We start from the raw sequence: 27,636 nt of genomic DNA on the forward strand, positions 1-27,636 counted from the left end.
TCAGTTGGAGTTGAAGGAGGAGGTAAGAGTGAGGAACTGAGAAACATATGAGTCGGATGGGTTATCAGTGTGAATGTTGAAGTCACCAAGAATGAGGGATGGGGATGAGGGCTCAAGAAAAACGGAGAGCCAGGCATTGAAGTCGGTAAGGAAGGGAGGGATTTATCGGGGGGGGGGGGGGGGGGGGGCGGTAAATGACTGCAACTCTGAGTGGCAGTGGGGTGGAGGAGACGGATGGAGTGAACTTCAAAGGATGAGAGCAGTGAGACTGAGGTAGGTGGAGAGGTTGAAAACTGCAGGAGGGCGAAAGTAGTAGCCTGACGCCGCCACCACCGCGGCCAACTGGGTGGGGCGAATGGGAGAAAATATAACCTCCGTGGCATAGGGCTGCGATTGAGGCAGAGTCGTCAGGGGTGAGCCAGGTTTCAGTTAGGGCGAGCAGTTGAAGGGAATGGGAGATGAAGAGATCGTGGGTGAGGGGAAGTTTGTTGCAGATCGAGTGGGCGTTCCACAGGGCGCATGAGAAGGGGAGGGAGGAGGGGGGGAGGAGGGGAATAGAGATGAGATTGGAGATATCACGGGAACGTTTGCATAGATGAGATGAGGACGAGGACAGGTGTGGGGGACCTGGGTTGGGATTGATATCACCCACGGATAGCAGGAGAAGGGTGGGTGAGGAAGGGCGACGAAGGCGACGAAGACGGGATGCGCTTAGGAGGAAAGGGGAAGGGTTCATGGCAGGAAGGAGGTGTTGAAGGTTGAGTGCTAGGAAGGAGGAGGACGACAGTAGGGATGGTGAGGTGGTGGGGGACAGGGGTAGGTAGGGTATTGCAGTAGTGAGCAGGACGGAAGAGGACAGGGATGGGTAGTGAGATCGTGTGGTATACAGCGGTGGGAGGGGGAAAAGATTAGGGAGGGACAGGGCAAGGAATAGGATGTGAATGGGGGCCATGAGTAGTGACTGAGGTGTTCACAGGGCAGGTAGGTGGGCTGGGAGGACAGGCAGGTGAGGGTGAGCAGTTGGGCAGGGGAGTGATGAGCTGGTAGGAAGATGGGCTGGGAGGCGGCAGGTTTCAGGGTGGGTGGTAGTCAGTCAGGTGATTGGCTAGTAGGCAGGTTGAGTGGCAGGAGCAGGTGGATTGGGCAGCAGGCAGGCAGGAGCAGGTGAGTGTGGTGGAGAGCACAGCAGCAGTACTGGAACAAGCTGGAATGGTTTGAAGCAGGAGCTGGCGGACTAGAACAAGCTGAAGCAGACAGGCTGGAACAAGCTGAAGCAGACAGACTGGAACAGACTGAAGCAGGCAGTCTGGAGCAAGCTGGCTGGAGCAGAAGGCCTGGAGTAAGCAGGGAGAAGCTGGATCAGGTGGACTGGAACAAGCTGGAGCAGAATGACTGGAGCAAGCAGGGAGAAGCTGGATCAAGCGGACTGGAACAGGTTGGAGCAGATGGACTGGAGCAAGCAGGGAGAGCAGGATCGGGCAGACTGGAACAAGCTGGATCAGGCGGACTGGAGCAAGCAGGAAGAAGCTGGATCAGGTGGACTGGAGCAAGCAGGATGCACTGGAGCAAGCAGGGAGAGTAGGATCGGGCGGACTGGAACAAGCTGGATCAGGCGGATTGGAACAAGCAGGGAGAAGCTGGATCAGGCGGACTGGAGCAAGCAGGGAGGAGCCGAATCAGGCGGACTGGAGCAAGAAGGAAGAAGCCGGATCAGGCGGACTGGAACAAGCAGGAAGAAGCCTGGATCAGGCGGACTGGAACAAGCAGGGAGGAGCCGAATCAGGCGGACTGGAGCAAGCAGGGAGAAGCCGGATCAGGCGGACTGGAGCAAGCGGGGAGAAGCCGGATCAGGCGGACTGGAGCAACAGGGAGAAACTGGATTGGGTGGCTGGAAGAGATGGACTGGACAGGCAGGGAAAAGCTGGGTTGGCAGACTGGAACAGGCCAGTGCCAGTGGAACTCTTCCTCACCTCGGCCTCTGTCCCTGCCCCCGTCGGCCCTGTCGCACAGGTCGCTGGATGGGCGGGCTGGAACAAGCTGGGGCATTCTTGGTGTCTTCAGTGTCTTGGTTCCGACCATAGCCCCACTAACTGTTGTCTTCACATGAAGAAGAGGACCCAGGTTTCCAGAGAGGATTTTTGGAACCAAGTCAGTTCCTCGACGTAGGCATCAAGGTTGTGTTGCACCAGGAGCGTCGGTAAGCGTGGCTTCTGTTAGACCCTTAGGCACCGGGAGTGTCGGTAGGCATTGAGTGGAATTCCACCTGCCTGAAGGCCTCTTGCTGCGCAGGGCCCCCGGGTTCGTCCATTATTGGACCCGACCCTGAGGTGATGGTGTGGATTTGATGTCGTCCTCGTCTGCACTGAGGAGTTTCGATGATGTGCTTCGGGTGAAGGCCAAGAAGCATCGTCGTCAGTTGCCCTCGTCACATGGTACCAGGAGCTGGGGGTTATAGAAGGATTTGGCACCTGAGAAGCATTAATTCCAGGAGGACCTCTCCCTCTCCCTCTCCATACAGGAGCCAAGAACCAGCTCCCACATTGACCCAGGCAGCTTTGCAACCTGCGCCTGACCTAGCTCCCTAGCTTTTTCCCGTGTCTGCACTTGATTAGTGCATCCGGGCCATTAGATTCAGTTTGACTCTTGGAGCCAGATGCAGTAAACCTAACGAGCCAGCACGTGGCTTTTAAACTAGCTCTAGCCGGTTTAGCAAGCAAGTAGTAAACGAGACATGCAACAAAAGGGTTCGCCGAGCCATTTTCCTGTCATGGTAGCAACTAACGAAAATGGAATGCAAAGCTGTTATAATGAGCTAATTACTATTATTATGTGTATTCAAGGTGATGCACAGCCATTTCCGACCCCCATGCACAAAAGCAGTCCCTACCTTTACTGTGGAAATTTTAATGGGAGGTCTGGAGCTGTCATTGTCGCAAGTAGGAGAAAGGGGAGAAACGAGCAGGGAAGATGGAGCACAAAAAAAAAAAAAAAGTACACACCGGCTTACACACAGCTTCTTTGCGTGTATGAAATCCGTGCCATTCTTCTTTTTCAAATTACATTTTACTGCCTGTAAATTGGTGGTGGGGGGGCAGTACCGAAATGTTGAGCATAAAGGTAATGGTGACCTACCAAAAATGCAATGAAGGCAAGGGTTCCAGCCTCTGCTCCAGGCTTACCCTGTGTTGGGGTGAAGCCTCTGTTCCTGGCTTACCCTGGGTTTGGGGTGAAGCCTCTGCTCCAGGCTTACCCTGTGTTTGGGGTGAAGCCTCTGTCCGTGTTTGTTCTCTGTCTGCACTTGAAGCCTCAGCCTTTGTGAGTTCCCAGCCCAAACACAGAGTAAGCCAGGAAGGACCTGCAGTCCACAGAGGCTTCACCCCAACTCAGGGTAAGCCAGGAAGGACCCACAGTCCACAGACACAGTGGCAGGGAAGAGACCCCCCACGGAAAGACAACAGACACAGAAAGAAGCTGGGCTGGAGCCCAGAGAGAGGCTAAGCAGTAGTGCAGCAGACACTTACTAACCTGACCTGGCCTAAGAGCATAACACCAATGCAAAGGCCCAGAATGCCAGCACAGCACTTCCTTATGAAGGCTTTCACTGATGAGGTCACCAGTAGCAGGACAGAAGCAGGAAGTACCTTGACCCCAAAGAGAGGCTTGACACACATAGGAAGTGAGCCCACAGGAAAGACAAGCAGGAGCCATCTTGGAAGCTGGCATAGAGCCGGTGGCAGCCATCTTAGATGCTGGCTCCCTAGAGAGGCATAGCCCACACAGGTGAGATCTAGTGAAGCAATCAGGTTCATGCTGGAAGCAGCCAGCACACCAGGACAGAGACAAGACTAACACAGACAGAAGCCAGCAGAGCTGCTGACCCCCAGAAAGAAGGTAAGGCTGAGGGTGGTCACGGCCACAGACGTGACATGTTCAGAGCTAAGGAAAATTACAGAATGCTTGAGAATTTCTGTTAAGCCATACAAAATATGATTGAATGTTGTCACATGTTTCTCTGTTCAGGTGGCCAGCCTGAACTGAAACATGCTCCACCTCCCCATTCACATACCAAATTAATTAGATCCGTGTCTTATCTTCTTTTTCATTCCAAATCATTTTCACACAGACAGAATTATCACTTTAATGAGTGAATGTCAGTCACTCAAAGTTGAAAAGCAATCTTTAAAATCCTTTACACTCACTGACTAGCTTCCCCTATATCACATGCAAATGAGGTTGGGTCGCAAAATCAACGAGCAGCTCATTTGCATGCGATTCTCTTCTCTTTGTGAATCCCTCTGTATTTCCAAATTGGTAAATTTTTACTGATTTGGAAATAGACGGATTCTTAACAGGACCTTTGTGCATCTGGGCCTCATTCCAAATTCCTTAGACACAAAGGTGCCGACGATGGACACATTTCTCCTGGAATTAGGGGCTCTTGTAGATGGACTTCACACCAAAGGTTCCTGGGCTCTGGGTGATCTGGAACGCTCTAAAGGCTTTCCAAGATCGGCTGTCTCATCAAATTGTGCTCATCCAACAGACATTGTAATGTATTACACCAACAAGCAGGGAGGCATCGGATCACGCCCTCTGTGCTGGGCGGCCGTCTGGATTTGGCATTGGCTCACCAACATGGAATGTTCCTTAGAGTTACTTATCTAGCGTGCAAAAACAATACCTGGCACAGACTGAGAAGGATAATGCAACCACAAGAGTGGTCTCTGTGTGGGCATAGCCCGCAAGATCTTCCGAGCGTGGTGCACTCCCTTGGTGGATTTTTTTGCCACTCAGATGAAACCACAAGGTCCCTCAGTTCTGTTCAAGGCTTCAGGCCCACGACAGACTAGTGTCAGATGCCTTCCTCCTCAGTTAGGTTACAGGTCTTCTGTATGCGTATCCTCCCAATACCTTTAGTAGGGATGACTTTGTTGAAACTGAAGCAAGACCGCAGAACCACGATTCTGATCGCTTAGTACTGGCCACGGCAGATATAGTTCCCTCAACTTCTGGAGTTATTCTCTGAAGAACCATGGAGATTGGAGTATTTTCCAACCCTCATCACACAGAACAAGGGGTTCTTCTACATCCCAAACCTCCAGTCTCTTGGTTCTCGCAGCTTGGATGTTGAGAGGCTTAGAATTTGCTTCCTTGGGTCTTTCAGAGGGTGTCTCCCGGATCTATGAGGTGCTATTATTTCAGTGGAGGAGTTTTGCTGTCTGGGTCTGAGAGCAGTCCCTAGATCCCCAGACCCTGCTTGAATACATTCTATTGTCTGGTGTAAAGACCAACTCCATAAGGGTTAACCTTAGTGAACTAATACTTATCATAGCCCATCTCTGGACAGTCTCTAGTTCACTTCATGAGAGGTTTGCTTTTGTCAAAGCCCCCTGTCGGACCTCCACCAGTGTTATGGGATCTCAATGTTGTTCTTATCCAGCTGATGAAAGCTCCTTTTGAGCCACTGAATTCCTGCCATCTGAAGTACATGACCTTGAACGTCATTTTCTTGGTGGCTGGCAGGAGACTTGGTACTCGATGTGGAACCCTGCATCAACATAGAAAGCACCCAAGTGATATCAAGAGGAGCTACATCAAACTCAATGCCACTATCATATCAGGACTGTCTTCACTGGTGCTCCATACATCAAGGGACCTGCAGAGCAGAAAGCTAAGAACGCATCGCCATTGTTTCTCCCTCCAGGCACTCTGCCTATACCTTCCCCTGTATCGATGTTCTTAATGCATGGGAATTATCTATGCCACAATGAATGCTCTTCTCTCCAGCTCATATCACATCGAGAGCATTCAAGGTCTTCTAGATCTCCTACACCTGCACAGGCTATCTCAGGCTGCATACATACTGGTTTCTTAGCTGCAACCGAATGCTTATTCTATATGAGGAAATCTGGGCTATGCTCAAAGGGGAACTTTCCGGGCTACTGCAGTCAGTCTCTACAGACATACAGGTGCTTCCGCCATGGCTACATTACCCTGGCTTGATGTCAGCTTGTCGGGGCAGCCTGTACCTGACTGATGCATAGCGTCATCGGCAGAGGAGCTTTCTCCAATTTCGGAAGCTCATATGCTTCGACGCACCTTGACGCTAAGCAGACGTTCTGGTCTACATTCTTCCCTGTACTCATGAGCAGTACTTTAGAGTCAATCGACCTCTCCTAGGAGACAGATCAGGACCCACAGAACTTCTCGGATGAGTCCTATGGCATGCCATCTGATACTTCTCGGCCACCTCAGAAGCAGAAAGTATTTTTTCTTGGCTACGTCCGTGAGTTGGATCAGGCTATACCTTTTAATATTAGAAACGGAGGGAAGAATCATTATTCAAGTTTTCCAGTTCTACATTGACTATCGCGGTTATTACAGGTCCCCTCCATTCTGTTATGAAAAGTACTCTTACTTTAAAAACCCCTTTGACAGTTCAGATTGTGCCAAAGAAAATTGACACACTGTATAGAATACAAAAATGTGCAGGTGTGAAGAGAACATGCCTACCACTTTAAAACGCACTTGCAAGTGCCAGATCTTATGCTTCTGCTCCTCTAGGCAGAGAAGCGAGAACATTACTCTTTTGGCAGAAAAGCTTTCAAGCATCAATGCTAACCAATCACATTTTCGATTGTTTGGAGGGAAATACTTAGTATTTTTTTTTAATGTATATTAACAGCAAGAAGCTGGCAAAATAAGTGGTTGGACCACTAGATGACTGAGGGGTAAAAGGAGCACTCAGATAAGACAAAGCCATAGCAGAGAGAAAATCTCTGCTTCAGTCTTCACCGAGAAAGATTTGGGAGAGATACCGGTGCCAGAAAAGATATTCAAAGCAGGACAAATCAGAGAAAACTGAATGAAATCTCTATAAACCTAGAAGATGTAATGGTGCAATTTGACAAATTTGAAGAATAGCAAATCGCCTGGACCCAGGTGATATTCATCTCAGAGTACTAAAAGAATTGAAAAATGAACTTGCAGAACTATTGTTAAAAATCAAGCACGGGTACTGGACGATTGGAGGGTGGCCGGCCAATGTAACACTGATTAAAAAAAAAATAAAAAGATCCAGATGGTGATCCGGAAGTTATAGACCGGTGAGCCTGACATCGGTGCTGGGCAAAATGGTAGAGAGTATTTTATGAAGAGCAAAATTAGAGTATATTCAAAAACATGGTAGTAAATTTTTAAAATTAATCGGATTATATATATATATATATATTTTTTTAATTTATTTATTATTACATTTATATCCCACATTTTCCCCACCGATTGCAGGCTCAAAGTGGCTTACAAAGTCTGTAGTGCAAGCTACAGTACAAGAACAATTATACAAATTGAGAATAAGATATAAAATAACAAACATCAAAAAGGCAAGTGATAATAACAGGTAATTTATTGTCCTTGGATCTGAATTTATAGTAATAGTTAATTCAAGTTAGGTTAAACCTGGGGAATAAGCCTTCTTAAACAATACTGGTGTCAATAATTTTCAGAAATTTAGGTAGGTCTGGGTAGATTTTACTTGTTTGGGTAGAGCATTCCATAATTGAGTGCCTCTATATGTAAAGTTGGTGGCGTAAATTGATTTGTACTTAAGGCCATTACAGGCTGGGTAATGTAAGTTCAGATATGATCTTGAGGTACTGAATCTGTTTCTGGGTGGTAAGTCAATTAATTCGAGCATATATTATGGGACTTCACCGAAGATTATCCTGTGAATTAGTGTGCATATTTTAAAGGCTACTCGTTCTCTAATGGGGAGCCAGTGCAGAATTTCTCAGAGTGGTTTTGCAGATTCAAATTTGGGTTTTCCAAAGATCAGTCTAGCCGCAGTATTTTGAGCTGTTTGTAATTTCTTTAGTAGTTCCTTGCATCCTGCATATATAGCATTGCAGTAGTCCATCTGACTTAAGACCATAGATTGTATCAGATTGCGGAAGACATCACTCAACGTGTAATTAAACTCTGGAATTCGTTGGCAGAGAATGTAGTGAAAGCAGTTAGCGGTGCTTAAAGATTTGGATGACTTCCTAAAAGAAAAGCCCATAAGCCATTATTAAGATGGTCTTGGGGAAAATCCACTGCTTATTTCTAGGATACACAAATTGGAAAAGGAGAGCTGATTGGCTCAACAGCGATATCTTGAAAAAAGGGCGTCTCATCCAGTCACAGCGACACTTGTATGCGTCTGCGTTTATTGAGCCTATGTGCTCGTGACGAAATGTAATCATCGACTGCCCCCAACCACCAGTGGTGCACTAGAATTATTTGCTGTGAAGTTCCTTATATTGAATTCTAAATAAATATGCCTTGATATCGCATTATGATCATCACTCTTTTTTTTATTGTGATTTTTTCTCACTAGTGCATTCACGGGGTTTAAAGTCTTTCCTTACAATACTAGTTATACTGTTGAAGTCAAAATAAAGCGGTATAAAAAAGGACAAGTATAAACTTATCTCAATTATCCTTGGAAGCTGTGGGTTCTTGTGTTACTTTCAATCCAACGATTGTTGTACCCCTCAGGCTTCACTTATAGAACTTGATCCGGTCTCCGAGATTAATGCCCACCCGACAGGAGCCTGTTTCGCTATTGTTTGCTTCGTCAAGGGCGATAGGCATATATCTATAAAAAACGGAGAACATATATTTGATCTATAGAGCTGTAATTATGTACTACATATTAAACATACCGTGTAAATTAATGGCGTCAGGTCTCACTTTGGCAGAGTTCTATGGCGGCAGTATCTGCTGAAAAAATGGCGCTGGTATTCAGTTTTTAAATACAGAGAGCTCCACCTCTCAATTATGACGTATGGATCAGCTGTGTATCGCCGATCTTAAAAGAAACATGCCCAATGCAAGAAAGTGTTAAGGCCATGAGGTTCTACTGTGTTGAGGCGGTATATCCATCGTGCCTCTCTTTGTAAAAGCATCCTGTCGATATTACCACCTCGAACATTGGGAATTATGTGGTCAATAACCATACATTTTAAAGATTCACTGGAGTGTTGGTTATTGATGCAATGTTGTACTAATGGGGCACCCATAGTATTTGCTGCTATGCGTGATCTGTGTTCTACCATCCGTGCTTTTAGAGATCTTTTAGTTTTACCAATATATACCTTGTCACAAGGGCATTTAATATAGTATATGATATGAGTGGTACGGCAGGTAGTTTGATGTTGTAATTGATATGTGGTGCCATTATGGCAAAACTGGGCAGACTCAATAGTTGAAGGGCAAGTTTTGCAGCCAGTTTTATTGCATTTAGAATGGCTGCCTTGCTGACTGATGGGTGCCAGACCCATTGGAGGAAGGTCTGCTGGACTTAATATTTCATTTAAGTTACGTGATCGTGAAAAGGCTGTTCTCATACGATAATTGGCGAAGACAGGATGGGCACGCATAATATCCCAGTGCTGTTTGATGATTTTGGATGCTGTTTCTCCACCCTGCACATATCGCATTATGAATGTCATAACTTGATCTTCTTGGGAGTCACGTTTTGTGCCTTGCAGTAATAAATTTCTATTAACATATTTGGCCCTAGTGTAAGCTCGTTTAAGGACCTTCTTGGGGTATCTTCTATGCAATAATTTTGAGCTGAAAATGTGGGCTTGTTGTTTGAAATCGGTGTCTTCTGTGCATATACGCTTGAACCGTAGGAATTGCGAGAAGGGGAGACTGTCACGTAGAGTTCTTGGGTGACAGCTACCATATTCTAGAATGGTATTTCTATCTGTAGATTTAGTGTGTACCTTAGTTTGAAAGGTGTACTGATGTAGACATATTTCTACATCTAAAAAATGTATAATGCTGTCTGATGATGTAGCAGTAAATTTTATGCGTGGATGGCAGTTGTTAAGCCATAATTGAAAATCGCTAAGCTCTGTATTAGTGCCTGTCCACAGCATAAAGATGTCGTCAATATATCTACGCCACGTGAGAATATTGTGTTTAAATGGAGAAGTCAATAACCATCGCTGTTCAAATGCATGCATAAACAAATTCGCCATTGTGGGGGCGAAAGTCGCGCCCATCGCTACTCCCGAGGTTTGCATGTAAATTTTTTCTCCGAATTTGAAGTAATTCTTGCATAGAGCTAGCTTGAGTAGAGATACAAGAAAATCAGTTGGTACTGCATGTGGTCTTTGTCTTTCCTCAAGTATTGTACCCACTATTTCTATCAATTCATCTTGGGGGATCATGGTATAAAGAGATTTGATGTCAAATGTTGCCATAATGCAGCTAGATTGTGGCAAGTGTATATCTTGCAAAATCTGGAGAAAATGATTTGTGTCTTTAATATAAGAGGGACATAGTTGTACCTCATCTTTCAAAAACGTGTCTAAATAGATCGATAGTGGTTCTAGAAGGGAACCTCTAGATGACATAATGGGCCTGCCAGGAGGGTTTTTTTCATTCTTGTGAATTTTTGGTAATAAATACATGACAGGTATTGTTGGAGTTTTGTTGTTAAGAAACTGATGTTCTTTACATGTAAGGAAGCCAAGTTCTAGCCCTTCTTTTGTGATGTCTCGAATAATTTGTTGTAATTGAAAAGTGCAGTCGTGTTGTAGTTCTGTGTAAGATGTTGTATCCGATAGTTGAAGTTCTGCCTCTGTTAGGTATTGGGACTTGTTTTGTACTACAACAGCTCCACCTTTATCAGCTCTTTTGATTACAATCGAAGAGTTGTTTTTTAACTGTTTGAGAGCTTGGCGCTCATTTTTAGTTAAGTTATCATGGGTGCTATATGTTTGTTTATCATAGAACTTATGTATGTCCCGTAGAACTAATTGTTTGAAGGCAGTCACTATAGGGTCCAGAGGAGTCGGAGGAGACCATTGAGATTTATTGTAAACTCTGGAGTGTGTATTTAATGGGACATACATAAGTTCTATGATAAACAAACATATAGCACCCATGATAACTTAAGTTCATAGGGGCTCTTCTTGACACAACTCAAGGTCGAGCATTCCTTCCTCAACAGAGGGTGAGCAATATATTACATCTCACCACTCAGGTATCCCAGTCGATTCATATCTGCTTGTCAGATGCTCCGCTTCCTTGGTCACATGGCTTCAATAGTCCATGTAACACCATTGGCTTGTCTTTACTTTTGAATTCCTCGGTGGACAATCCTCTCGATGCTCATTTTCAAATAACTCCACAGCTCTTCTACTCTACAGTGGTGGATGGTGTCCCACAATCTGATACGAGGTCTTCTGTTCCAACCCATTCCACATCACAAGGTTCTCACCACCGATGCTTCCATGACAGGTTGAGGAGCTCACCTCAATGGTCTCCATACACAGAGTTCTTGGTCCCTAACAAGAGCAACATCATATAAATCTCTTTGAATTGTGAGCTGTTTGGAACGCTTTCAGAACCTTCCAGAATCCTATTCTCAGATTACTTGAATCGGAGAAACTGAATGAAATCTCTATAAACCTAGAGGATGTAATGGAGCAATTTAACAAATTGAAGAGTAGCAAATCTCCTGGACTGGATGGTATTCATCCCAGAGTACTTATAGAATTGAAAAAAAGAACTGGCGGAACCATTAGTAATATGTAATTTATCTTTAAAATTGAGTGTGGTAGCAGAAGGTTGGAGGGTAGCCCATGTAACTCCGGTATTTATTTAAAAAGGTTCCACAGGAGATCCGGGAAATTCTAGACCAGTGAGCCTGATGTCGGTGCCAGGCAAAATGGTAGAGACTATTATAAAAAACAAAATTACAGAGCATATTCAAAAGCATGGATTAATGAGACAAAGCCAAGGATTTAGTGAAGGGAAATCTTGCCTCCAATCTATTACATTTCTTTGAAGGGGGGGAACAGACGTGGATAAATAAAGGTGAGCCGGTTGATATTGTGTATCTGGATTTCGAAAGGCGTTTGACAAAGTACCTCATGAAAGACTCCAGAGGAAATTGGAGAGTCATGGGATAGGAGGTAGTGTCCTATTGTGGATTAAAAACTGGTTAAAGGATAGAAAACAGAGAGTAGGGTTAAATGGTCAGTATTCTGAAGGGTAGATAGTGGGGTTCCTCGGGGGTCTGTGCTGGGACCGCTGCTTTTTAACATATTTATAAATGATCTAGAGATGGGAGTAACTAGTGAGGTAATTAAAATTGCTGATGACAAACTTATTCAAAGTTGTTAAATTTGCGAGAGGATTGTGAAAAACTACAAGAGGACCTTATGAGACTGGGTGTCGAAATGGCAGATAACGTTTAATGTGAGCAAGTGCAAAGTGATGCATGTGGGAAAGAGGAATCTGAACTATAGCTACGTAATGCAAGGTTCCATGTTGAGTCACCGACCTAGAAAGGGATCTCGACGTCATCGATACGTTGAAATACTCTGCTCAGTGTGCTGCGGCGGCTAAGAAAGCAAATAGAATGTTAGGTATTATTAGGAAAGGAATGGAAAAAAAAGTGAGGATGTTATAATGCCTTTGTATCGGTCCATGGTGCCACTGCACCTCAAATAGTGTGTTCAATTCTGGTCACCGCAGTTCAGAAAAGATATAGTGGAATTAGAAAAGGTACAGAGAAGGGTGAAGAAAATAATTAGGGGACGGGACGACTTCCCTATGAGGAAAGGCTGAAGCGTCTAGGGCTCTTCATTTTGGAGAAGAGACAGCTGAGGGGAGATATGATATAGCTCTATAAAATGAGTGGAGTGGAACGGGTAGACATGAATCGAAACTCCTAGTTTCTTGGGACCTCGGTATTCAAACAATTTCATTAGTTAAACCAATGGTATCTGCTCAAGTTCTCACATGGAAAGCACCGTCTGTAGATGCAATCAACTCAGCATGAAGAGTAAAATCAGCTAGTTGCAGGGGTTGATGGCTGGTCCACCCTGGCTTCAGTTCTGCCAAAATGGGGTTACACTTGAATGCAGCTACTGGTTTTTTTTTTTCCTCCTCCTAAAGGTGACAGCTGCAGTCTGTCATCTAGCTCATTGGTCTCTATACTTTACATAACCCTGTACAAAGAAAGGGGGCATATCTGTGCTTTCTTCTTTTAGAATTCATTCTTGGCTATAACCATCTCCTTTGACCTAACTATAAAACAGTTATGTTATCTAGATGCAGTCTTGTCAACTGTGTAGTTTTCTGTGTATTATGCTGCTACCATACTGCCAGTCTTAAATGTGTGACCCAGCAGAAGCTCACCAAATTCAAGCAGTAGTTGGTTTCTCATTGTCCCTTCATCATTGATTTCTATTGGAAGGTAAGTGCTTTAGAGCCTTTTCAGTAGTTACTTGGCTTTCCTGGCTACTTTCCTCACACCTACTTCAGGAAGAGAAGAGGCTATTGGTTCCCAACAAGTGTGGCCGGCTTAAAAAAAAATTCTGATGTGAAATTGCTTGCTTGTTTTCAGGGGTTATCCATAGAAAATACGATAAATCCATCACACCTGCTTTTCTGAAGAGTTGATGACTATCATTGAAAAGAACTAGGAGAAATTCTGCATATGCTTGGAAAGATGATTTAAACTTTTGCTGTCACTGAACTCAGTGGGGTCCTGTATAACTGGTCTGAGTTAACTTTACCTCAGATAACTTATTACATTAAAGTTGCTTATCTAAAACAGGATTTGTGTGTGGACAGCTGGATAAGCCAGTCATCAGTGTTTGTTCAGACTTGTTCCTGGAGAGCCCAGAAAGATCGACACCTTTCTGGGCATGGGCATATGTAGCCCCCTGCCAGTGGCTAACTGCCCAGATGAAAGCTTGCCCACCAGTTAGTCGCAAGCTTGTGTAAATGAGAGAGAGAGTAAATTTCACTCCATTGACAGTTGTAGGGAAGGTAGGATGGACTGTGCCTGGCTTACCCTATCCACAGAGCCCCTGTTAAAAGCAAGTTGCTTGTCTTTCTCCATAGACAAGCAGGGTAAGGTAGCTGCACAATTGAACAATAACTTTGCAAGCCCTGCAGACAGAGCAAGTATCATTGCTTTTAACATGCTATTCAGAGCAGCATCAGAGGCGGAGAGTGGTAATAGAGGCAGTAATGTCTTGTGAAGATGTGAATGGATGACCAGGTTGCTGCTTTTCAGATGGCCTGGATAGAGGAAGACATGAGATTGGCCATAGGTGTAGACTTGGTGTGGAGCTGATAAACCATGATTGTCCCACAGAGTGGTAGTCTAGATTATTGAAGCAGAATGCTATGTAACTTGTGATCCAGTTAGCATTCTTTTTGTTGCTGTATTACCTACTTGGTTAGGATAAAAGTAAATAATTGAATGGAGGCTGGGTTCCATCACCTGCAGATGGTACTCAAGTACTCTTGCAGTCCTGGGTATGTAGGGAAGCATTTGGGGGGAGGGGTACAAAACAGGGGTGATATGATACAGACGTTCAAATATTTGAAAGGTATTAATCCACAAATGAACCTTTTCCGGAGATGGGAGGGCGGTAGAACGAGAGGACATGATATGAGAGTGAAGGGGGGGGGGGGGCAGACTCAAGAAAAATGTCAGGAAGTATTTTTTCACAGAGAGAGTGGTAGATACTTGGAATGCCCTCCCGCGGGAGGTTGTGGAGATGAAAACGGTAGTGGAATTCAAGCATGGGTGGGATAAACATAAAGGAATCCTGTGCAGAAGGAATGGATCCTCAGAAGCTTAGCCGAGATTGGGAGGCGGGGCTGGTGTTTGGGTGGTGGGGCTAGTTCTGGGCAAGACTTCTACGGTCTGTGTCCTGAAAATGGCAGATACAAATCAAGGTAAGGTATACACAAGAAGTAGCACACATGAGTTTATCTTGTTGGGCAGACTAGATGGACCGTGCAGGTCTTTTTCTGCCGTCATCTACTATGTTACTATATGTAGGATGATCTGGTTTATATGGCATTCTGATAACCACCTTAGGTAGGAAATTGGGATGGTTTTAGAGTACAGCTTCTATTGGTAGAATTGGATGTAGTGGAAAAAACACACTAGGGCTTGTAGTTGCGTCAGCACACCTCATAATTATGACTAGGAATAGGGTCCTCCATGACAGGAAGTGTGTGCGTAGAGGTAAGAGACTGAAGTGAGGGTAGCCTTAGTCTAGTATGGACCACATCAGTGGTTTAAGATGGGAACAGGTGGGTTGTCCCTCAAACATAATATGAAATGCAGAAATGGTGCTCGGATGTGTACCCTAACAAAGCTTTTTATTTTATTTATTTATTTATTTTTTGCCAGAATTGGAGAGGGGTAATAAATATCCAAGCAGTTCTGGGACAGAGCATGTGTAAGGGATTGACCTGAGCTTGTAGACATCAGTGCTTGAATCTTGTCCTTTTTAAATTTGTAGGAGCACTTAATTGAGAACCTTATGGAGGCAGATATGAAGCCCATAAAATCCTGGGCTAATTCTCCTCTAGCAGCCAAGCTGACAGAGAAAGACAAGTGAATTGGATGAAGGATGACTCATGGTGTGGTGACCTCTCCCAGGATATACTGTGTGATGAGTGGCAGTTGGACGACTCCTGTTCTGGTATGAAAATAGGCACAGGAGATCCCAGTGGAAATAGAGGGAGTGGTGTTGGGATTGTTTTTTGAAGGGAGCAGTGAGCCTTTAGGTTCCTGGTACATATCAAAGAACTCTGAAGTATAAGGTTGGGCTGGTTCCTTATAGGAGCATATGACTGAAGGCATGAAAGGCAGGAGGATTTGGTGGAAGGTGATCTCTGTGGAGTTTAGTCTTGGGGATGATGAATGAGAGGGTCTTTTTTTGAGTGACAGCAATGATGCCTTCCTATGCTGTTAGTTCATTTTCCCAGTCACAAAAGCAACTGCTGGTGCTGGTACTTCTGCCCTTGTGGTGGCAATGGTGACCCGATGAATGAGGAGGCATGGTGGTAATTTGGTGATGTTCTCTACTATGCCAGCTTCTATGAGTGTCCTTGCACCTTTCTGTATGCTGACTTTCTCTGCAGTGAAGGGTTGATGCATTGCTGGTGGAGGAAGTGATGTCAGCTGAGAACAGTGCTGGAGGAAGTGGTGGCAGCAGAATAGGTGGTCCCAGAGGATTTTCCAGTTCTGTTGGAAGAGGTGATGCCTGAAGGGGAGGGGTGAAACCAGCACCAACTTCTCTTGCTAAGGGATGGTGTGGCGGTCTTGACATGTCAGCATGGTTGGCAGCACCAGAATCAGAAGAAGCGTTGCCATTCAGACAGGTTGCAGCAAGAACTTCTGAATTTCCAGAACGTTCCCGGATGGGAGGAAGACCTTTCCTGCAGGCAGGGAGAGCTTACACATGGAGTCTGTATGCTATTGCTTTGAGGATGGAGCATTGTGAATAGCTGCTGAAAGGCACTCCCTCAATGTGGCCTCTGCTGCAGTTGGCCTCGGACATTGTTTTAGCCTACTTGCTGTTGGAGACTTTGTTTGGGCCCCATGTTTGTGACTGAAATACAGTGAGTCAGAGCAGGACATGTTTTTGGAGCACTGCAGACAATTTTAAAGCCAGGCTTGGTAGAAGTTCTATTTGTTTTATTGGTTATGGTGGGACTAGTTGAGCATAAGAACAGAGACTGGCAGGCAAGCTAACATCAGGTCAGATAGCTACTAGGTTGAGTGGGCTGCACATGCCTGTGAAGGTTTCTAGGCCTTCTGGGCTCTCTAGGAGCAAGTCTGAACAGGTACCATTGGGGTTGTCACTTTGTGCAGCTGCCTTATCTGGCATGTCCATGGAAAAGATCAAATTGCCAATCACATGCAAGGTGTTAAGCAGTTGGCATTTGAGCTCCTAGTGGGGTGTTTGCTTTTTAAATGTTGTCTCTTCTGAAGATTGAAGTACTATTAATGAATTTAGCCTGTCCTGTGTACATGGAGCCTGCTCTATAGACAAAAAATTTTCTTGGAGGTGACATGGAGCCCAGTAGTTGCATATGAAGACCCAAGATGCTGTGATAGCTAAAAAAAAAAAAAAAAAAAAAAGTTGATACTTTGTAAAATGTTTTTTTTCCCTCCCCCCACCCTCAAAAAGACAGAAGATTGATGTTTGCACAGACAGCTGCAACAGAGCTAACACACTGAACGTATATTTAACAGGTAGGGTTTTTTTTTCTTTTATCTCAATTATGTTTAAGATTTTGACAGAGAAATAAGATGTCAAATTGTGATACTTTTCTGATGATACTTTGTTCAAAAATGTGGAGTAATACAGCAAGTAGATTTAGGATCTCCCACCTTCCTTTCTCATAACTCGCAGAAAAGTTCAGTGTTATGACGGCTGCTGTTTCATCAGCATTTATACTTTCCTTCTTGGCAGACAAGCAGGCCTATGTATTCTCGCACATAGGTAACGTGATCCCACATTACCCGGTCTGGAGCTTACGATAAGCAGTAAAGAGCTCTGGAGTGGGAGACATGCTCCACCATGCATGAGTGAGTGACTTCCTGCCCACCATGAGAGCATGGTTACTGCTTTTTCTTTACCGCGGAGAGAAGTGATTGTTTTGGTGTTGCTGTTCACAGCTTGGTCCAAAAAGAGCTTTTTGGTACCTTTTGTGGCACGTTTCCTCCCCCCCCCCCCCCCCCCCCCCCCCCCCCCCGCCCAGTGTTTGTGTGCCCATGTTTGGGTTACTTATTTTCTCTTCCCTTTTTTATCTATCCGGCTTTTTTAAAAATATTGTATTAAGCAGCAATGGATTCATATGACAACAACATCAACACAATTTTGTATTTATCCCCCTTGCCTCTCCCTCTCCTTACCCTTCCCTCCCCTCACCACCAACGCATCAATTACTAGGTCATTTGGGTCATGTCCCTTAGTTGAGTCCATAGTTCAGAAGTCATGCTGTATCTTCCCCACCCTTTTGTCCGTGAGCTTCTCCATCTCCCCAATAAGGGATAGTTTCAAAATCCAGTCCAGCTCTGTTGGGCGCGCCTCCTGTTCCAATGTTTTGCAATGACACTCTTCGCCGCTGTTAAGCACATTCGCTTTAAGCGTCTCTGGCCACTTTGCTCCACTCCTGTTACCCAGTCTCAGCAGGCACCATTGAGGATCACATGGAAATGTCTTGTTCGTGTAGGCTGTTATCTTTCGTGTTATACTTGTCCAATATAATTGTAGTTACTACACGACCACCAGATGTGTAGAAAGGTACCCACTTCGTTCCGCATCTCCAACATTGCTGTGAGACCCCTTGGAACATTGCATGTAATCGCTGTGGGGTTAAGTACCATATTGAGAGAACCTTGAAAGCATTTCTTTTAATAACACACAGTTCGATGCTTTTTTAACTTCCAGTATAATCGCCCTCCACTCATTTATTGTAAACTCCTTCTGCTGGTCTTGCTCCCAGTGGGACATATAATTACATTGTTCGAAGGTCTTACCCCATATAAACTTATCCAGTATGGATATAGCTCCCTTCATTTTCCCCAGAGATCCCCACAAATACTCCAACTCTTTTATACTCCTCAGGGTCCTTCCTCAACCACCCTGTGTATGTATATAGTGTTGAGTTTGCAGATAAAAGGAATCTTTGTGTCTAGGACCCCAACATTGCTCCTTTAGCTCTACAGTCTCATTTTCCCATCTCTTCCAGAAAGTCCCTGAAGCTAACCAATCCCCTCTCAGCCCACCTCTTTGCCACCTGTTCCCCCTCCCCACTCTGAAGCTGGGCTCCTCCCTGATGTATGGCGTATGTGGATGTAGTTCTGGATTTCCAAAATGTGTCCTAAGGGATGCCCACAATGTTGAGATGCCCCACAAATGGATTAGAGGACATCTTGCTATAGGTATGGGGTGTTAATGAGGCCCATATGATCGATTTTCAAACTATATCTCTGCACCATAATTTGGTCCATACACGCTGCCACTGACTGTCTCTCCTGGCACCATGCGGAGATAAATTTTAGCTGTGCTGCCCCAGTAGTACCATCTCTAGGTTCGGGACCCCTCTTCCACCCAACTCCACCGACCGCCACATCAATTTCCTGTTTTGCTCGGCGCTTACCCCCCCATATAAATTTCGATATTTCCCGTTGCACCTTTCCCAACTCCGCCTTGGGTACCTGTATCGGTAGGGTTTGGAACAGGAATAACACTCTGGGCAAGACATTCATCCAGATCGATGCTATAACGGCCCCAGTAGGATAGCCACAGTCCCTCCCATCCCCCCCAATATCTTATGTATTTGTTTGGAATAGGGGTGTGTAGTTCAAATGATATAACTGGGATATCTCTATAGGTATCTTAACCCCTAGATACTTGAGTTACCCCACTTCAGTCTAAATGGAAATCTTTGCGAGAGCTCTTCCATCCTACGCTGTGTAATGGACACCCCGATCATTCTGACTTATCATAGTTTATCTTAAACCCGGATAGTTTACCAAACTTATCCAACTCCGCCACCATATTGGGAGAATAAACTAGGATTTTCACATAAAATAGCACATCATCGCAAAAAGAGCCAACTTGTGTTCAGTATCCCCTATTGTAATTCCCTTGATGTTTGCTGACTCTCTTATCCTCTGTGCCAGTGGCTCGATAGCGTGAAAAGCAATGGGGACAATGGGCACCCCTGTGTAGTGCCCTGCTGAATCTGGAAGGCTGATGTATACCCCCCGTTCACTTTGAGTCTGACTGTTGGCTTCTCGTTATAACCTTTTTAGCCACCCTAATATTCCATTGCCAAACCTCATATGATCTAATACTTCCCATAGGTAGAGCCCCTATCAAAGGCTTTTTCTGCATCTGTACTTAATAAAGGTACCGGAATCCCCCTCTGTTGAGCCTCCCATATGACATGTAGGGTGCGTCGAATATTATCTGCTACCTGTCATCCCAAAACAAATCCTGATTGATCTGTGTGAATTAGGCTTTGGGAGATGCTGCCTAACTTATCTGCAATTACCTTTGATAGTATTTTTATATCTAAATTAATGAAATTGGCTGATAAGAGCCGCACACAGCTGGATCTCTTCCCGGTTTCAATATCAACGAGATCCCTGCCTCGTGCATGCTAGCTGGCAGCGACTGACCCCCGAAACACGCGTTCCCTACCCTCAATATAGGGGCCCCACCTCCCCAGCGAATATTTTATAGAACTTGGCTGAGTAGCCATCTAGCCCAGGAGCCTTCCCTCCTTTAAGTCCCTTGATAACCTGCTTAATTTCATCTAGATGAACGGAGCCTCCAACTTTTTCTCGATCCTTGTTCGAACAACCTGGGCAGGCGCATTTCCCCTAGGGTCTTCCGTATCTCAGCTATCAACTCACTGCTGTACAGGGCCTGATAAAATTTTTCAAACTGATCTCTGATTTCTTTATCCCTATAATACAACTGGTCCCCCGGCCCCTTTAATTTTTGTAATAGTGGAGGCCCGTTGCCTGTGCCTCAAATAGTTAGCTAACATCCTCCCTGATTTATTTCCAAATTATAAAATTTTGCTGGAGTATCTTCCGCATAAATTCCACCCTCTCTACCTGCATTTTCTCAAGTTCCACCAGACAATGTCTCAGGTTCTCGTAATACAGCTCCTGACCTCCCCCCCTCCTGATGTCGACGCTCCCAAATTCGCCAGCTTTGCCCTCAGCTCCAATTCCCTAGCTTCTCTTTCATGCTTTCTTCTAGCTCCCCACTTAATGAGGTGGCCCCACACCACTGCCTTCATCGTATCCTACAAGAGTCCATCTGTCACCTCCCCTGTATCATTAAGTGTACAATAGCTCTGAATAACCTGTTGGATGTCGCACACCTTACTGTCCCCCAAGATTAACTCATTAACCTCCAGAAAAGTTGTGGTCCCTCCTCTGCCAGTCCCTTCAGCCCAATCTCCACCGGAGCATGGTCCGATATGGAGATGGAGCCAATTTCTGAGTCTGTTACATAGTTCCCATAACTGGCGACTACACCACACCATATCTATTCTAGTATTGGTGTTCTGGGAGTGGGAAAAGGTGTAAGATCTTTGGCTCGGATGTTTGAGCCTCCAAACTTCCACTAAATCCAAGGTGGATGCAAGGGACTTTAATTGTTTACAATGAGCTAATTGCGTGTTATTTGTCTCCTTCGAGTGATCCATAGATGTCATACTAATATTAAAGTCCCCTTCTACTGTCATCTCCTCTTTCTTGAATTGGAAGAGCTCTCTTAATCTGGGCAAAAAATTCTCCCTGCCCCGAGTTTGGTGCATATAAATTAACTATAGTCACTGCCTTCCATAACTGTCCTCTGACAGCCAGACATCTGCCCAGTGCATCCCTATACGCTTCCTCTATTACAAATGGTATCCCTTTACGAATGTAGATTGCTAAGCCTCCCACCTTGCTCCCACGTGTGTCAAAGTGTGTAATACAATCACTATACGCCCGATGTTTAAGTAAATGTGCATCCCGCTTTCTAATATGTGTCTCCTGCAATAGTATAATATCCCAATGGAGTCTTTGCAGTTCACGGTATACCAGATTCTGTTTCTGAGAATTCAACCCATTTACATTCCAGGACCCAAGGGTCAATCCCTTTATCCCCTTCCCCCTCCCTCCTCCCCCATCTCTGCTGAGCAGATCTATTGCCCGCCAGCTATTGTGTCTGAGGAAGTCACTCCTCGTGGGAGCTCACCACCTGCTTTCCCCCTTAGTTGTGTGTTTCCCACTCTCCTCCCTCCTTTGGCCCCTTAACATTTTCACATTAACCGCAACCCACTACAATGCAACCAACATCAATCTCATCCTCTTAAATTATCTCCCCTCATCCAGAAGATTTAATCAGTTCTGTTCTCCCCACTGTATGATGCAACTTACACATTATCATCTTAAAGTTCTCTCATACTTCCCATCAAGTGACTCTTCTTTGGTTAGTATCTGCAGCTAGTTCCTCTTTTCTAGGTCTCGCTCTTTGCCAAGAAGACCCCTCTCTTCGTCGTTGTAGTTGTAGTAGAGGCTTCCCCAGGTGTTCCCAGGAGTAGATTTTTGCAGCCTAGTTCTTTCAGGACTTTCCATGCTTCCCCCAGCGTGACCACTCGCTGGGTTTGTCCTTCCACTGTGAATTGAAGACCAAATGGAAAAATCCATCTGTATCTGAGTTGGATTGTGCAAGTATTTGGTGAGATCCCTGAATTCTCTCCTTCTCTGAAGTGTTCCAGTTGCTATATCCTGGAACACCAAGATTTTTTGGTTTTCCCAGAGAATCTCCCCCAGAGATCTAGCTTTTTTTCATGTCATATCTTTGACTGTATAGTCCTTAAAGCATACCACAATGTCTCTGGGTTGTGATTCTCTTTTGGGTCCCAGACTTCTGTGCACTCTATCAAACTTTATCTCTGGCTCCGCATTGCCCGACTGCCCCTCACCGCCTGAGGCCATAATCCGGTCGCAGATTTCACAATTACCTTTGCACAGTCCATGTTCTGGCCCATTTCAGGGACCTCCCTTAAATCTCAAATTGCTCCTTCTGGAGCGATTTTCCAAGTCCTCCAGTTCCAGCTGCATTTTTGCTTCCTCGACCTCTCCCTCCACGTGTTCCAGCGTATCCTCCGCCTGCTCAACTGTTACCCATCTCCTCACCTCCTTCTGGATTTCCGTGACTGCCTCTTTTATTTTCCGAACCGCTGACATTTCGGCTTTCAGCGCTTTGAACCATCGTGCCACCTCTTGCTTGGTGAGTTCTGTGTCACTTTCTTGCTGTTCCACTGGGCCCCTCCGTCTCCGACCCCGAATCTACGGCGGCCATTTTGATGCCCACCTTGTGTGGGGAGTGGCTCGTGTTCGCTGCTTTCCTTTTTGTGCCACGGCGTATTTAAACTTTTCCGGCCTCTTTCTGGTCGCCATCAGGTCTCTCCCTATCTGCGATTTTTCCATCGATCGGAGATTGGAAAATGGGAAAATTTAGCAAATTTCTTCGCCACCCCGACGGAGCACTGATTTCAGGCGTCCATCTCCGGCAATGACGTCACTTCCTCCTCTATTTTTCCTGCTTTTAAGTTTATTTTCCACATCATTAGGCTGCGTTTGGGCCTGACTTTGGCTGGGTTGTCCTGTTCGTTTTTTTTTTTCCCCCCTCTGGTACCTTGCCCCTTTGTGGTACCATTGCTTCATTTGATTTGGCTGTAGAGGTTTTTCCTTCCATGTCCACTCAAGTTCCCAGTGGCTTCAAGTGCTGTACCTGGTGCAATCGGACCATCCTTGGCAAGGACACCAATTCTTGGAGTCTTCAGTGCCTAGGGCCTGATTATAGTCCTTACTGTGTCCTGTGTCTTTGTATGAAGAAAAGGACCTAGTTTTTCAGAGAGCCCAGCGGGAACGAATTCTTGGATCTGAGTCCAAATCCTCTGTGTAGGCACTGGCATCTGGAAGATTGATGTGTGGCTGCTAGACCTGTGGACAGTGGGGGCAGTCGTCCTTGGAGTAGGGTCTCCACCTACCTCAACGCCAACTGATGTGCACGGCCTCCCAGGATTGGCCTGTGTCGGACTCTACCTGAGGCGATGTGAGGATTCAAAGTCGTCCTCATTGGCATTGAGGAGTCTCGGTGACTGGCTGTGGGCGAAGGCCAAGATGCATCGATCTTGGTTGCTGACCAAATCAAGAAACACTGGTAAACATTTCTTCTCTCTCCCCGCCGGGAACTTTCTGCATCTGTTTCCTCCTCTAGGAGGTCTTTTAGTGAGTTCATAAGGCCCCAACGCATTCGTTTGTGTCATAAGGCCCCTGCTTCTCCCCCGGTCAAAGCATGGGATGAATGTTTGGCTCCAGCAGAGCATAGCTGCTGTTCCAGTGTCCCTGCCAGATGATTTACTGGGGGGGGGGGAAGAAGCTGATGCTTTTTTTTTTCCATGAAAGGTAATGTCTTCAAATAGTCCGTTTAGGATATGCCCTCAATTGGCATCGGAAACTTCCAGGTTGCCCGCCAAGAGCTCGCTCATTAGCTCTCAGCATCAGCAGGTACTTGCAGAGGAACTCTAGGCCCTTCTGAAGGCTCATGCGGTCGAGCCTGTTCCATCAGGGGAGGAAGGGTGGGGATTGTATTCCAGGTACTTCTTTAAGCAAAAAAGACGGGGGATCCTAGACCTAAGGGCCCTGAACAAATTCCTGGTCAAAGAAAAGTTCAGGATAGTTTCCCTGGGCACCCTTCTCCCCTTGATTCAGGAAAACAGTTGACTATGCTCTGGACTTAAAGGATGCATATACACACATTCCGATACTTCCAGCCCAACGGAACACCAGAAGAATTTGATTTTGGTTGAGAACACAGCACTTCCAGTATCGAGCATTGCCATTTGGCCTCACGTCAGCTCTGTCTCTTTACCAAATGTCTAACGGTAGTTGTAGCGTTGCTATGCAGACTGAGTTCATGTGTTCCCTTATCTCAGCAATTGGCTGGTGAAGAGCGGGTTGGAGGGCGGTGCTTAGGAGTCCATGTGGAGGACTATTTGGATGCTTGTGATACTAAGGTTTGTTTTAAACTACCCCAAGTCCCATCTACATCCTGCCCAGCAATTGGAGTTCAGTGGAGCCCTGCTCGATACACAGAAGGTTCAAGCCTTCCACCTGGGGCCGAGAGCAAACACACTTGTCACACTGGCTTCTCAGGTTCATACCTCTCAGCAGGTAACAGATCAGCAGATGTTGAGGCCATTGGGACACATGGAGGCATATTTTCAAAGCACTTAGCCTTCCAAATATGCCTCATGGTGTCCACAGTTTGTGATGCCCATGACCCTATCTTCACATGAGAACTGCTCAGTGGTGCCAAGCCACCGGGAACCTGGAAGATGTCATCCATGTGTCCCCTAGAACTCATTTGCTCCCTGTTGTGGTGGACCATGCAATCCAGTTTGACTCTGGGACTTCCATTCCAAATTCCTTAGCCACAGAGTGCTGATGGCGGATACATCTCGCCTCTGTTGGGGAGCCTGTGTAGACAGAGTTCACACTCAAGGTGCTTAGTCCACCTATGAAACAGATTGCTCTCCTGGCTTTGGGATATTTGGTGCGCTCTAAAGGCTTTCAGAGATTGGCTGTCTCACCAAATTATACTCATTCAAATGGACAATTCAGGTTGCATTGTATTACACCAACAAGTGGGGAGCACAAGATCATGTCTTGTGTTAGGAGGCTGTTCGGATGTGGCATTGGGATCTTCAGCATTGGATTCTCCTTTGTGGCACTTAACTGGCATGCAGAAACAGCCTGGCTGACATACTGAGCAGGGTCATGCAACTTCACGAGTGATCTCTCAACATGGGCATTGCCACAAGTCTTCTGTATGCGTATCCTCCCATACCTGTTGTGGGGAAGACCTTGTTGAAACTTGAGCAAGACCACGGGACTGTGATACTGATCGCTCCTTACTGGCCTTGACAGATTTGATTCCCTTTTCTGGAGTTATTCAACCCTCATCACACAGAACAAGGGGGGGTCTCTTCTTCTTCCCGATTTTAAGTCTCTGGCCCTTACAGCCTAGATATTGAGCCTAGAATTTGCTTCCTTTGGTCTGCCTGAGTGTGTCTCACGGGTCTTGCTGGCTTCCAGGAAAGATTCCACGAAAAGTTAACTCTCTCTTAAATGGAGGAGGTTTGCAGTCTGATGTGAGGGCAAATCTCTAGATCCATTTCATGTCCTGCACACACCCTGCTTGAATACCTTCTACATCTTTACGAGCCTGGTCAAGACCAACTCTGTAAAGGTTCACCTCTGTGCAGTTAGTGCTTATCAACATGTAGAGGGTAAGCCCATCTATGGACAGCCTCTAGTTGTTTGCTTAATGAGAGGTTTGCTTTCGTCAAAGCTCCCTATCGGACATCCAGCTGTGTCATGGGACCTCAGTGTTCTCACCCAGCTGATGAAAGCTCCTTTCAAGCCACTGCATTCCTGTCATAAGTACTGGACTTGGCTGTTCAGCTCACAGAATCAGTGAGCTTCAGGTCTTAGTAGTGGATGCACCTTTACACTAAGTTTCACATGCTCCCTAAGTCCCTACCTAAGTGATGTTGGAGTTCCATCTGAACCAATCAATTCCTTGCCAACATTCTTTCCTTGACCTCATGCCCATCCTGGCAAGAGCGTCTAGCACACCTTGGACTGCAAGTGAGCATTGGCCTTTTACATGGAGCAGACTGAGTCCACAAATAGCCCAACTTTGTTTTTTTTAATCCCAACAGGATTGAGATCGCCATTGGGGAAATGCACAGTCTAATTGGCTGCGTTAGTAGCCCACTTGCGGTCAGGCTTCATTGAAGAAATTTTCAAGGCTGCAACTTGATCTTTGGTCCACACATTCACATCACGCTACTGCCTTGAGCAGGATACCCAACATGACAGTCTGTTTGGCAGACAGTATTATAGAATCTGTTTGGGGTCTAGAATCCTCCAGCCATTTTCTTCTGTTCCAGGCTGCACGCTCACATAGTTGTTATATAGTTTCAGGTTGATCTCTGTTCTGTTCTCGCCGTTGCGAGGTCCATTTGACCAGTGGCAGTTTTTGATGAGCCTGGTATCTAGCGATTTCCCTATGTGTGAGAATATATTGGCCAGCTTTCTCCCATAGAAGTGAGATACTTGTAGCAGGTATTCTCAGAGGACAAGCAGACTGTATCTACAGGTGGGTCGACGGCCCGGGGAACGGCATATTGAAGAGCAAAATAAAAAAGTTGCTTAAGCCTTCTGGTGCACGTGCACCGCTGCACCATGAATTCGCGGAGTGCCTTCCTGACCATCATGCGACCGTGCTCCTCGGTTATCTTTTTCCACATTAGGAGTGGCAGTGTTTTTTTTTTTCTGTGGCTCCATTTTTTTTCCCTAGAAAGAGCCCTCCAGTGTGTTTTTTTTTCGTTGTTTTCTTTCTTCATTTTTAACTTTTTTTTTTTTTTTTGTCTTGTGTTAGACCCACGTTTGTTTCCATTTAGTCGCGGCTGTCCTTAGGCCTCCTCAGCTGTGTCTCCATTTTTTTTTGCTTTTTTTTCTCCTAGCACAATGTGTTTTTTGATTTAGCCAGAGCAGTCTTCCCTTCCATGTCATCGAAGAATCCCAGTGGCTTCAAATACTGTACTCGGTGCAACCAGCCCATCTCATCACAGAATAACCATTCTTGGTGTATCTAGTGTCTTGGGCCCGGCCATAGCCCTGCGAGTTGTGCCTATGCCTTTGTATGAAGAGGACACAAATTCCCCAACAGTTTCAGAGAAAAACATTTTGGAGCCCAGTCCGGGGTCCTTTGGCAATCGAGGGTCAGCGGCATCGAGGGAGGCTTGACTTCAGGAGTGGAGGTATGGATGGCTGGCTAAGAGACCCCGACACACTGGGAGCAGTGAGGCATCGAGTGATCTCCACCTGTCTTGAGGCCTCCTACTCTGCAGGCCCCCAGGACAGACTATGTTGGACCCGATCCCGATGCGTCGTAAGGATTCCATGTCATCCTCTTTGCACCAAGGAGTCTTGGTGAGGTGCAACTGGGAAGGTCAAGAAGCACAGACACCAATCTCCTTCGCCACCGTGCTGGGAGCTCTGGGACATCGAGGGATCCGGCTCCTGAGAATCGTCAGCGCCGGGAGGAGTGCTCCCCTTCCATTCAATAGGTGCCGGCTCGCATGTCTTCCAGCATCCGGATCCTGCTCCCGCACTCCAGGTGGTTAGTTAACCTGAACCCACACCGGCCCCAC

General features: G+C 45.8%; 1 protein-coding gene across 1 annotated transcript in view; it reads left to right on the forward strand.

Moving 5' to 3' along the window:
• The window catches only part of RNF17 (ring finger protein 17), a 785,154-nt gene that overhangs the window by 55,874 nt on the left and 701,644 nt on the right, over positions 1-27,636 (forward strand). The window contains 1 exon segment of the mRNA XM_030200280.1: positions 17,016-17,080. Within this exon segment, the coding sequence (XP_030056140.1) occupies positions 17,016-17,080 (65 nt within the window).

The sequence above is a fragment of the Microcaecilia unicolor genome, chromosome 4, assembly GCF_901765095.1.
Source record: "Microcaecilia unicolor chromosome 4, aMicUni1.1, whole genome shotgun sequence".
NCBI classification, from domain to species: Eukaryota; Metazoa; Chordata; class Amphibia; order Gymnophiona; family Siphonopidae; genus Microcaecilia; species Microcaecilia unicolor.